The sequence below is a fragment of the Pogoniulus pusillus genome, chromosome 33 (genome assembly GCF_015220805.1).
Source record: "Pogoniulus pusillus isolate bPogPus1 chromosome 33, bPogPus1.pri, whole genome shotgun sequence".
Classification (NCBI taxonomy): Eukaryota; Metazoa; Chordata; class Aves; order Piciformes; family Lybiidae; genus Pogoniulus; species Pogoniulus pusillus.
The window spans coordinates 12610135-12623323 of NC_087296.1; the positions used below are offsets into that span (position 1 = coordinate 12610135).

General features: G+C 51.2%; 1 protein-coding gene across 11 annotated transcripts in view; it reads right to left on the minus strand.

The window, feature by feature from the left end:
• PTPRK (protein tyrosine phosphatase receptor type K) overlaps window positions 1–13189 on the minus strand; it is a 609180-nt gene that overhangs the window by 100907 nt on the left and 495084 nt on the right. For all 11 annotated transcript variants that reach the window (XM_064170307.1, XM_064170306.1, XM_064170297.1 and 8 more), the window contains exon 13: window positions 12706–12742. In XM_064170307.1, the coding sequence (XP_064026377.1) occupies window positions 12706–12742 (37 nt within the window). The remainder of the gene's footprint in view (window positions 1–12705; window positions 12743–13189) is intronic.

The window sequence follows — 13189 nt, forward strand, 5'->3', positions numbered from 1 at the left end:
GGGCTGCCACATGAAGAAAATCTTCCACACTGGTGCAGAAAGCAGCTCACTGCATTTACCTCACTCTGATTCCCTTTTAATCTGCTATTTCTTTTGAGTCAGAGTTGCTGCTCTTTTGCATTCTTTTAGGCACTTAACCTTTCTGGTGACATGTGTGGACTTTGCAGTGACTGGAAGTCAATAACAATGCTGATATCAAATCCCTTTTTGTCTGGGAAAAGCTTGAAAGATCCCTAAGACAGCATCTTTCTGTCACACTGCTCATGGGGGAATTAACTACTGAACACATTGTTAGGTGTGAAGGGAGAAAGTTGGTACATGGGATAAAAGCCAGACTTTGAAATGATGGAAAGTCCTTAGGGTACAAAAAAAAAACCCAAACCACCTGGTTTTTGTTATTGGGCAAACTACTGTTCAACATCCACATAGCTGCAAGTACCATGAGGAGGGTAGATTTAGACTGGAGAGTAGGAAAATGTCAGTAGAGTGAAGGTAGTGAGACACTGGCACAGGCTGCCCAGGGAGGCTGTGGTTGTTCCCTCCGTGGAGATGTTCAGGGCCAGACTGGATAAGGCCATGAGCAACCTGGGCAAGCAGGAGGTGGCCCTGCCTATGTTAGAGAGGTTGGAACTGGATGCAAACAGTCTCCCAGTACATGAAGGGGTCTACAACTACCTGAGGGGAGGTTGTGGCCAGGAGGAGGTTGCTCTCTTCTTCAGGTGGCCAGCACCAGAACGAGAGGACACAGCCTCAGGCTGTGCCAGGGGAGATTTAGGCTGGAGGTGAGGAGAAAGTTCTTCCCTGAGGGAGTCATTGGACACTGGAATGGGCTGCCCGGGGAGGTGGTGGAGTCGCCGTCCCTGGAGCTGTTCAAGGCAGGACTGGACGTGGCACTTGGTGCCATGGTCTGGCCTTGAGCTCTGTGCTAAAGGGTTGGACTTGATGATCTGTGAGGTCTCTTCCAACCTTGGTGATACTGTGGTACTGTGATACTGTGATACATGAAGGATGGAGAGAGACTGTTCACAAATGCCTGCAGTCATAGAACGAGGGCAATGGCTTCGAAGTACAGAAGAGCTGACTTAGATCGGATGTTAGGAAGAAGTTCCTCGCAGTGAGGGTGGTGGATCTTGATGATCTGGATCAGGGGACTGAGTCCAGCAGCAGTGAGTTTGCAGATGACACCAAGCTAGGAGCAGCTGTGGAGCTGCTGGAGGGTAGGAGAGCCCTGCAGAGGGACCTGGCCAGGCTGCATGGGTGGGCAGAGGCCAATGGGATGAGACTGAACAAGGCCAAGGGCAGGGCTCTGCACTTTGGCCACAACTACCCCAAGCAGCACTACAGGCTGGGGACAGAGTGGCTGAGAGCAGCCAGGCAGAGAGGGAGCTGGGGGTGCTGGGAGAGAGGAGCTGAAGATAAGGCAGCAGTGCCCAGGTGGGCAGCAGAGCCAATGGCATCCTGGGCTGGCTCAGCAGCAGTGTGGGCAGCAGGACAAGGGAGGTTCTTCTGCCCCTGTGCTCAGCACTGCTCAGGCCACCCCTGGAGTGCTGTGTCCAGTTCTGGGCTCCTCCGTTCAAGAGAGATGTTGAGGTGCTGGAAGGTGTTGAGAGCAGGGCAGCAAGGCTGGGGAGGGGCCTGGAGCACAGCCCTGTGAGGAGAGGCTGAGGGAGCTGGGGGGGTGCAGCCTGCAGCAGAGGAGGCTCAGGGCAGAGCTCATTGCTGTCTGCAGCTACCTGCAGGGAGGCTGTAGCCAGGTGGGGTTGGGCTCTGCTGCCAGGCAACCAGCAATAGAACAAGGGGACACAGCCTCAAGCTGTGCCAGGGCAGGTTCAGACTGGGTGTTAGGAGGAAGTTCTTCACAGAGAGAGTGATTGGCATTGGAATGGGCTGCCCAGGGAGGTGGTGGAGTGGCCGTGCCTGGAGGTGTTGAAGCCAAGCCTGGCTGGGGCACTTAGTGCCATGGTCTGGTTGGTTGGGCAGGGCTGGGTGCTAGGTTGGGCTGGCTGAGCTTGGAGCTCTCTTCCAACCTGTCTGATTCTGTGATTCTAATGAGATGCTCAATTCCAAAAGAGAAATCTACAGGTACAGCAGGAAATAAAAAAAGAAAGAAGGGCAGGAGGCAGCATCCAGCTTCGAACCCATAACACAGCCCAAGAACTGCAGAAAGTGCTCAGGTAGAACACAGATTCTTTTTTGCCTCCTGACACTGCTTAAATTGCCATTGCCTGTTTGCTGAAAATGAAGTTGCAGCATTAATTTTGATCTGAGTCAAAGAAATGAGCTCTGGCACACTGTGCAGAGAGCAGCAGCAGGGCTGGGAAGGCGATGCTGTACATCACAACAGAAACAAGACTTCTCTCTCTAATAAAGGGCTCCCATCAGAAAAGCTGAAATACCTCCTGTTAAACTGGACAGCAGCAATAATAAAATGGAAAAGACACTGGAAAGGTCTCAGCACAAACATGAAAGGATGAGCTCCTGTTTTAGATGCTCTGCCCCAAAGCAGAATCACAGAGTGTCAGGGGCTGGAAGGAACTCTGAAGCTCATCCAGGCCAACCCCTGCCAGAGGAGCATCACCTACAGTAGATCACATAGGAACACATCCAGGCAGCTCTGGAATATCTCCAGAGAAGGAGACTCCAAGACCCCCCTGGGCAGCCTGTTCCAGGGCTCTGTCACCCTCACAGGGAAAAATTCCTCCTCATGTTTCCATGGAACTTCCTCTGCCTCAGCCTCCACCACTGCCCCTTGTGCTGTCACTGGCATCACCCAGCAGAGCTGGCTCCAGCCTCTGGCACTCACCTGCACATCTCTATAACCACTGCTGAGGTCACCTCTCAGGCTCCTCATCTCCCAGCAGCACAGCCCCAGCTCCCTCATCTCTCCTTGTAAGAGAGATGTTCCCTGCATTCCAGCTGCCCACAGACAGCAGCCTTGGGCAATCTGCTCTCCAGCACCAGACCTAGCCCTGGCCTTACTGGACACCCTGTACCCATGCTTCAGTGCTGACAAGGTGACAGGTTCTGTTGCTGGGTGCCTGGCAGCAGAGCCCAACCCCACCTGGCTACAGCCTCCCTGCAGGCAGCTGCAGACAGCAATGAGCTCTGCCCTGAGCCTCCTCTGCTGCAGGCTGCACCCCCCCAGCTCCCTCAGCCTCTCCTCACAGGGCTCTGCTCCAGGCCCCTCCCCAGCCTTGCTGCCCTTCTCTCAACACCTTCCAGCACCTCAACATCTCTCTGCAATTGAGGAGCCCAGAACTGGACACAGCACTCCAGCTGTGGCCTGAGCAGTGCTGAGCACAGGGGCACAAGAACCTCCCTTGTCCTGCTGCCCACACTGCTCCTGAGCCAGCCCAGGATGCCATTGGCTCTGCTGCCCACCTGGGCACTGCTGCCTAAGCTTCAGCTCCTCTCTACCAGTACCTCCAGGTCCCTTTCTTCCTGGCTGCTCTCAGCCACTCTGTCCCCAGCCTGGAGTGCTGCTTGGGGTTGTTGTGGCCAAAGTGTAGAACCCTGCACTTAGCTTTGTTAAACCCCAACCCATTGGCTTGCTTCAGTGTAACTGTACAGGTGTGCAATAACAATCTGAGTCCCACACTACCTGTAAATTCTCACTTACAATTTTATAGCCACTGAAATTAGCAGGAGTTATGCACAGAATGTTATTTTCCATAAATACAGGCCCACAGCAGCACAGACACAAGTGCAGTGCCCTGGAAGTGGTTTGGATGCTCCATGTCCACACCCAGTCCAAGTTTTGCAGCCAAGGATGGCACCAACTAATGCACAACAGAAGTCTACTTTAATTTGGTGCCAGATGTCTCCTATTCCAGACGTGCTGCTCTCATGTCCCAGATACTGGACTGGCTTTTGCTATTCCCTGCATGACTTTGCTGTGAGCTGTGGTGGTTTGAAAACAAAAAAGAGTGCTGCTGCAGTGGCATTGCTCTCCTCACACATTTCAGCAGGGTACTCTCAGTGCAGGCTACTGCCTCCAGATATTTTCCACCACAGCAAGGTTAGAGCAGGACCTGCGCTAATGGCCTGGCCAAGCCACTTGGCAGAGAGGCTGAAAGAGTCAATAGTATGTAGCCTGCCTACATATGTGTGGATAAGCAACACTCAGCCAGCAGCTAACAGCAAGCAACACAAGCCAGCAGATATGAGACCTCTGATCTAATGTCCAGATGAAGCTTTTTGGCATCTATGTGGTATTGAGTGTGGTTACCTCTCCTGCTGACTCAACAAAGCCAATGCTAATCAGAAGTGGCAAAGGATGCAACCTGCTGCATGACCTCTTTGACAGTAAAGGGTTGTGGATAGCCATCCTGATCCAGCACCTTCATCACCATGTCACTGTAAAGCATGGAGAACATTCACAGTCCTCTCCAGACTGCTGAGTTTGCACAAAAGCCTCCACACACTTCCAAACTCAAAGGCTGGATTCTGGTCCCTTTTGAATCTACCTGGCTACAAAAATCGGCTTTGACAGTGCCTGTAACTGGCTCCTGGACTTTGGGGCATGGTTAAATGGCCATGGTGGTGCTCCCTGAGCTTGTCCCTTGAGAACATCTGAGGGAACTGGGGTTGTTCAGCCTGGAGAAGAGGAGGCTGAGGGGAGACTTCACAGCTTTCCCTGAAAGGAGGTTGGAGTGAGGTGGGGGTTGGGCTCTTCTCCCCAGTATCAAGTGAGAGGATGAGAGGGCATGGCCTGACATTGTGCCATGGGAGGGTTAGGTTGGTGATTAGGAAAAACTTCTTTGCTGCAAGAGTGGTCAGGGATTGTCCCAGGCTGCCCAGGGAGGTGGTGGAGTCCCCACCCCTGGAGGTGTTGAAGAAACCTGTGGCTGCGGCACCTGGGGACATGGTTTAGTGGCCATGGTGAGGTTGGGCTAGTGTTGGACTCAATGATCTTACAGGGCTTTCCAACCCAAACAGTTCTGCCACTCCATGATTCCTGCTGTGACAGACAGATATGTGGCCCCCACATGAGCTCCTGCAAGCTCCTCTCTCCTGTGGGCTGCTTCTGTGGAGCCTTTTGCTCAGCATCGTTCCAGAAAGAGTGTGCTTAGCACACAGCTTCCCTTCAGAGCACAGAGCAGGCTGCACTCCTGAGCTTCACAGCCTTCATCTCCTGACACAGCAGACAAAGCACCAAGCTCTGCATTGAGGCAAGCTGTGGCAGAGCCAATCAGCCACACTGCAACCCAGCTGGCAGTGCTGAGGAAGCACTACTATGCCTGGCAGTGCTGCTCCTTGTTTCTGGTGGATTAGCAACAAGTTCTGCACCATGAGGGTAGTGGAACACTGGAAGAGGTTGCCCAGGGAGGTGGTTGAGGCCTCATCCCTGGAGATGAGATTGAACAAGGCTAAGTGCTACACTTTGGCCACAACAACCCCAAGCAGCACTACAGGCTGGGGACAGAGTGGCTGAGAGCAGCCAGGCAGAGAGGGAGCTGGGGGTGCTGGGAGAGAGGAGCTGCAGAGGAGGCAGCAGTGCCCAGGTGGGCAGCAGAGCCAATGGCATCCTGGGCTGGCTCAGGAGCAGTGTGGGCAGCAGGACAAGGGAGGTTCTTCTGCCCCTGTGCTCAGCACTGCTCAGGACACACCTGGAGTGCTGTGTCCAGTTCTGGGCTCCTGAATTCAAGAGAGATGTTGAGGTGCTGGAAGGTGTTGAGAGTAGGGCAGCAAGGCTGGGGAGGGGCCTGGAGCAGAGCCCTGTGAGGAGAGGCTGAGGGAGCTGGGGGGGTGCAGCCTGCAGCAGAGGAGGCTCAGGGCAGAGCTCATTGCTGTCTGCAGCTGCCTGCAGGGAGGCTGTAGCCAGGTGGGGTTGGGCTCTGCTGCCAGGCAAGCAGCAACAGAACAAGGGTACACAGCCTCAAGCTGTGCCAGGGCAGGTTCAGGTGCAATGGAAGTGTATAAGGCCAGGCTGGATGAGGCTCTGGATAGTCTGACCTAGTGTGAGGTGTTCTTGCCCATGGCAGGGTGGTTGGAACTGGCTGATCCTTGTGGTCCCTTCCAACCCTGACTGACTCTGTGATTCTCTGATACTCCTAAAGACTTGAGGAAAGGGGCTGGAAGCTAGAACACTTTTCTGATCAAAATGGTTCTTACTCAAGGAAAACAAAATTGTGCTTAAAATGATTCTTAAACAGTGAAAATAAATTGCTTGGCTCAGGTAAGTGTTAAAAAATAGTCACTAAGTGATGGAGAGTTTTTTTGCTGGTACCCTCAGAAGGAACCTTAGAGATGTCAAACAACAAGCAGAGAAGAGAGCTTCTTTTGGGGACCTTATAATTAACAGCAAACACACTCTCTGCAATGAAAATTGGTGTCTGTCTCATGCATAACAAGCAGGCAGCTTCACCTCATAAATATTGTTGTAACATTCAATTCTTTTTCACTCCAAGGAGATTTTGGCAATTGGATTCATTCCAGGATTTTGTTACTCCCACATCTACATGAAAATATTCAGGCTACACACAACATCCACATTCTCTGCCCTGCTGAGACCACACCTGGGATGCTCGATCCAGTTTTGGGCTCCCCAGTTCAAGAAAGGCAGGGATCTGGTGGGAAGGGTCCAACAAAGAGCTACGAGGATGATGAAGGGACTTGAAGATCTTTGCTAGGAAGAAAGACTGAGAGAACTGGGACTGTTCAGCCTGGAGAAGAGAGGGCTGAGAGGGGACCTCATTAATGTCTATGAACATCTGAGGGGTGGGTGTCAAGAGAAAGGTGCCAGGCTCCTTGCAGTGGCACTCAGTAATAGGAGAAGGAATGTTAGGAGGAAGCTCTTCCCCGAGAGAGTGATTGGCATTGGAATGGGCTGCCCAGGGAGGTGGTGGAGTCACCGTCCCTGGAGGTGTTGAAGCCAAGCCTGGCTGGGGCTCTTAGTGCCATGGTCTGGTTGATTGGCCAGGGCTGGGTGCTAGGTTGGTCTGCTGAGCTTGGAGCTCTCTTCCAACCTGGTTGGTTCTGTGATTCTATATAAGCTAGAACACAGCAGGTTCCACCTCAGTGTGAGCAGAAACTCCTTTAGAATGAGGGTGACAGATGCCTGGAGCAGGCTGCCCAGAGAGGTTGTGGAGTCTCCTTCTCAGGAGACCTTCAAAGCCAACCTGGATATAGAATCATAGAATGCTTTGTATTGGAAGGGAACCCAAACTCATTCAGTTCCAACCCCCTGCCATAGGCATGGACACCTCTCACATGTTTCATGTTCCTGTGCTACTCTTTCTCACGAGGCTCTGCTAATCAGGGGGTTGGCACTAGGTCATCTTTAAGGTTCAGGGGCTGGAGGAAAACTCTTATGAGGAGAGGCTGAGGGACCTGAGGCTTTTTGCTCTGGTGAAGAGAAGATTTAAAGGGAGTCTAGTCAATGTTTATAGATATCTGAGGGCTGGAGGTCAAGAGGGAGAGGACAAACTCTTCTTGACTGCACCCCGGGATAGAACAAGAGGCAATGGATGGACACTGCAGCACAGAAAGTTCCACCTCAACATGAGGAAGAACTTCTTGACTGGAAGGGTCCCAGAGCCCTGGCACAGGCTGCCCAGAGAGGTTGTGGAGCCTCCTTCTCTGGAGCCCTTCCAGCCCTGTCTGGATGTGTTCCTGTGTGACCTGCACTAGATTCTATGGTCCTGCTCTGACAGGCAGGTTGGATTTGATGATCTCTGGAGGTGCCTTCCAACCCCTGACATTCTATGATAGGTTTTGTGGCTGGGAATCTGGAACTGCTCCTCAGGTAACTGCCTTTTTTCCCCTTTTTCTTTCCTCTTTTTAATGGCCATCATCAACTATTCCATCAAAAGATCATTCAATTTGTTATTTACAACCAAAGGTGTCACTTATCAGAACTGGCAGATGTGGCTGCTTGGTGAGCTACTGCAATTACCCAGACAAAAGAGGGAAAATCTGCCATGCTAATATTCTGCTTCCATCTTCAGAAGGCTCAGCAAGGCAGCTAAAACCTCCTCTTTGTCTGGCAAGACATTACTCAAAAGATCTCTGAGGTTTAAACACATCAAAAGAAGGTTGGGTTGGGTTTTTTTTTTGCCCTGTGAACGAGTGAAAAGAAAGATGTGACTTAGGCAACACCTGCATTCTGCTCTAAATTGATACTGCCACTTTGGTCTCCAGTGCAGCTAAAAGACATTGCAGGAGCATTGATCCAAACACAAAAACAAGAGTGAGGGGAGCCTGGCTTCAGATGCATTTAGCAACTGACATCTTCCCCTGCTTGTGCATTAATCAGCAGCAGGCAGTGCTGAGCATCCTGCTACAGGAGGTGATTTGACTTCCACCCATTTCCCTAAGAGCAGCAACATCATCAGGAACAATTTCAAGGAAATAATTATGGTCTAGACAGATTTATGACTTCTAAAGACCTAATCCAAAGCACATTAATGTCAGTGGAAGGACTCCCATTGACATCAAAGGCCTTTGGATCAATCCCCAACTGCTGTGGGAATGAATTCAGAGCAATAACGACGGCGGACTAAATGCACACTTGCAGTTGAAATGTTACCCCCCAGACCTTTTTGTTCCTCAAATCAGATTAAAAAGTCATTTGCTGCTATTTCACAATTGCTTCCAGATGCCCACCAGCTCAAATGGCATTTTCACCCATCTGCAGGACCCAAACCTGCATCGAGGTAGAGAAGTTTTTCTCTTCACACCGCCTGAGCTGACAACACAAATGAAAGCCACGAGGGAAAACAACTTTGGAGGTGCAGAAGTTCATGCTTCAAATGTGGAGTGAGGAACCTTGGACTTCATTTAATTCCTTCTAACTCCTTTGGGACAGAGCTGCCAGGCCTCATCACTTCTTTCTTTATTGCCAGAATAGATTTCTTCTAATTAAATTTCCTTTTTCTTCCCTAGTCCCCTAAACAAAACAAACCAAAAAAACCCCTCCATGTAAGTCAGTGTTAGCCTCAAACTTGGCAGCCCAAAGACTGTCAGAAATGTCAGCTCCATGGACTGCCTGCTTAATAACAGCTCTGCTGTCCTTTCTGGCCTCTCAAATGTCTATTTACAATGAGAACTAAAGTGAAGTGCCCCTCTCCTCTGACCATGTTAATCTGGCTGCCTTCCCATAGCAGTTAGTTGATAACGTTTCAGGCTGTAAAATGAAATGTAAAATGAAAAGCTGCACTCCAAGATGTGGCTGAGCAGTCCCCAGCATCCTGTGTGACTCTGAAGTGCAATCTTGCCTTGGCTCCTCCAGCGATGCTTTGGTTAGGCAGGTTCAGTTATCACACACTCACTGTGCCATGACCAGGACAGGGACTGGGGGAACTCTGCCTAACCAAATTAGGTTCAGGAAGTTTGAGAGCATACTTTAAGGAAATGCTAAGTAACACTTTTCTGTTTGTCAACCAATATGTATTTCCTCCCCTAATTCTGGGAGCTGGGTGTTGAGAAGGAAGGTACAGCTTCTGCTGACTTGTGCCCTGGGACAGGGCAAGCAGCAATGGATGGAAACTGCAGCACAGGAAGCTCCACCTCAAGGAGCTCTATGACCTATGATATATTCTATGACTCAGGTGAGGAAGAACCTGAGTCATAGAATAGATCATAGGTCATAGAATCAGACAGGTTGGAAGAGAGCTCCAAGCTCATCCAGGCCAACCTAGCACCCAGCCCTATCCAGTCAAACAGACCATGGCACTAAGTGCCTCAGCCAGGCTTTTCTTGAACACCTCCAGGGACAACTCCAGCACCTCCCTGGGCAGCCCATTCCAATGCCAATCACTCTCTCTGCCAACAACTTCCTCCTAACATCCAGCCTCAACATGCCCTGGCACAGCTTGAGGGTGTGTCCCCTTGTTCTCTTGCTGGGTGCCTGGCAGCAGAGCCCAACCCCACCTGGCTACAGCCTCCCTGCAGGCAGCTGCAGACAGCAATGAGCTCTGCCCTGAGCCTCCTCTGCTGCAGGCTGCACACCCCCAGCTCCCTCAGCCTCTCCTCACAGGGCTCTGCTCCAGGCCCCTCCCCAGCCTTGCTGCCCTTCTCCAAACACCTTCCAGCACCTCAACATCTCTCTGCAATGGAGGAGCCCAGAACTGGACACAGCACTCCAGCTGTGGCCTGAGCAGTGCTGAGCACAGGGGCACAAGAACCTCCCTTGTCCTGCTGCCCACACTGCTGCTGAGCCAGCCCAGGATGCCATTGGCTCTGCTGCCCACCTGGGCACTGCTGCCTCCTCTGCAGCTCCTCTCTCCCAGCACCCCCAGCTCCCTCTCTGCCTGGCTGCTCTCAGCCACTCTGGCCCCAAGCCTGCAGTGCTGCTTGGGGTTGTTGTGGCCAAAGTGTAGAACCCTGCATTTGGCCTTGTTCAATCTCATCCTATTGGCCTCTAGACAAATTCCTTCCCTCTTTTGTTATTACTACCCAGAAAAATTCATGAGGGGCACCACTGCTTTCCCCTTCCTCACTGCTGCAATCTTCAGAGTTACTCCTGAGGCTTCCATGCCTCTCCCTTGCCTGCAACACCCACAATGTGTTACATAAACATTTGTTTATGCAAATACATTTTAATTCAAACATTTCATCTTGCCAGGTAAACATAAGAGAGATAATGCTGAGGTATTTTTCACAGAAGACTTAGTTCATGGGTTTAATTTCCTGGGTTTATTAGCTTCACTTGATGAAAATATTAATGTGTCTTGAGGAGGAGATTTTATTCTCTGATTTCTCAAGAATTAACACTGGCCTGGAACAGTCTCCTCAGAGGCATCTGCTTTTAATTGGAAAAGTGTTAAATCCAAAGAGGTGGTTGAAAAACTGATCCTGATAGGGCACCATGGTAGTTTAGAGTGGCTGCTTGCTCATACAACCATGGACTTAGGGAATGGCTTTGGTTGGAAGGGACCTTAAAGATCATCCAGTTCCAAACTCCCTGCCCTGGGCAGGGACACCTCCCACCAACCCAGCTTGCTCAAGGTCTCATCCAACCTGGCCTCAAACACCTCCAGGGAGGGGACTTTGGGAAGGTGCACAGCAACTCATACATTCATACAATGGTTTGGGTTGGAAGGGACTTTAAAGATCATCCAGTTCTAAACTCCCCTGCCCTGGGCAGGGACACCTCCCACCAACCCAGCTTGCTCAAGGTCTCATCCCAACTGGCCTCAAACACCTCCAGGGAGGGATTATGGAAGGGTGCACAGCAACTCATTCATAGAATGGTTTGGGTTGGAAGGGACCCGAAAGATCATCCAGTTCCAAACTCCCTGCCATGGGCAGGGACACTTCCCACTAGCCCAGGGATGGGCTGCTCAAAGCTCTGTCCAACCTGGCTTTGAAGACCTCTAGGGAGGAGGCATCCACAACCTCCCTGGGCAACCTGTGCAGTGTCTCACCACCCTCATTCACAGTATTACAGTATCACAGTATTATTAGGATTGGAAGAGACCTCACAGACCATCAAGTCCAACCCTTTAGCACAGAGCTCAAGGCCAGACCATGGCACCAAGTGCCACGTCCAGTCCTGCCTTGAACAGCTCCAGGGACGGCGACTCCACCACCTCCCCGGGCAGCCCATTCCAGTGTCCAGTGACTCTCTCAGGGAAGAACTTTCTCCTCACCTCCAGCCTAAATCTTTCATAACATCTAGTTTGAATCTCCCCTCTTCCAGTTTAAACCCATTTCTCCTTGTCCTGTCATTACAAGACCTTGTCAACAGTCCCCCCCACTAGCCAAAGTTGCTCAAGACCTCATCCAACCTGACCTTGAACACCACCAGGGAGGGAGTGTCCACAACCTCCCTGGGGAACCTGTGCCAGTGTCTCCCCACGCACACTATAAAGAATTTCATCCTCATCTTCAGTCTCAATCTCCCTTCTCCCAGCTCAAAGCCATTGTCCTTCATCCTGGTACTCCCAGCCCTTGTCCAAAGTCCCTCCCCAGCAGCTCTGTAGCCCCCTTCAGGTACTGGAAGGCTGCTGTGAGGTGTCCCTGGAGCCTTCTCTTCCTCAGGCCCTACGACTGAAGTTGTTTTTGTGCTGAGTACCAACATGCAATTAGAAAGAGACAATGCAGTGAGCAGCGTTTGGTCTCTGCAGAGTTCTCTTCCACATCTTCTGTCGGAGTCCAGCAAACACTCACACTGAGACAATCAAGCAACCAAAATGAGTGGATCTGAATACAGCCAATGCAAAAGAACCAAGCCCTCTTTTGCAGATGAATCAGCACTTTGGAGTGAGCAGTCTGTGATTAACCCCACTGCCTGTGGGGTCAATGTGATTTATGCTGACAGCGACGCAGCCACTCGTAGCTCTGAGCCTTACTTGCTCTCAAAGGCTTGAGGCTCTCTCAAATCAACCCTGCATGAGCTAACAGCCAGAGCTCTTCCCTGGGAAAATTAACTACTGTGTCCTTCACTGCAATTACTTCCACCCCTGCCTGCAAATAACTGTTAGCATAACAGACAGTTTAAGCAAGTGTGCTCTCTAGTCTCTAGCCCAGCCAAGCAGCCAGGGGACAAAAACCTGAGTGCCTGCTCTGCTGCACTCTGAGCATCACTACACCAGGCCTCCCTCAGCCCAACACCACAGAATAAAAAGCAGTAGCTCATGAAATTGTAAAGGCCATCAAGTGGTTCAAGAGAGAGGGACAGTGGTGGCTGTGGCTCAAACACTGAACAGAAACACAGACCTCAGTGGAAGAGCTCATCTGCAGGAACAACAGACCTCTTACCTTTCGTAGCTATTCGAACACACTGAGTTTTGGTTTCCTGTTGAGGAGACAAAAGTAAAGAGAACAGTCAGAGCAGGTTGCTTTTCTTCCCCTCCCATGCTCCATACATCCACCACAGATCTGATCATCCAGCTGGGACAACTCAGCAAAGTGGCTCAGGGCTCTGGAGTACTCAGTTTTGGTCCCTGCTGCACAGGGACAGGCTGGGGGAGGTAGGCTGATTAGATGACCTTTGGAGGTCTCTTCCAACCCAGACCATTCTATGATTCTATGATTCTTGAGGCTGTGTCCCCTTGTGCTGTTGCTGCTTGCCTTGCAGAAGAGCCCAACCTCACCTGGCTACAGCCTCCCTTCAGGGAGTTGTAGACAGCAATGAAGTCACTTCTGAAGCCTTCTCTTCTCATCAACCAGGTTGGAAGAGAGCTCCAAGCTCAGCCAGCCCAGCCTAGCACCCAGCCCTGGCCAAGCAACCAGACCATGGCAC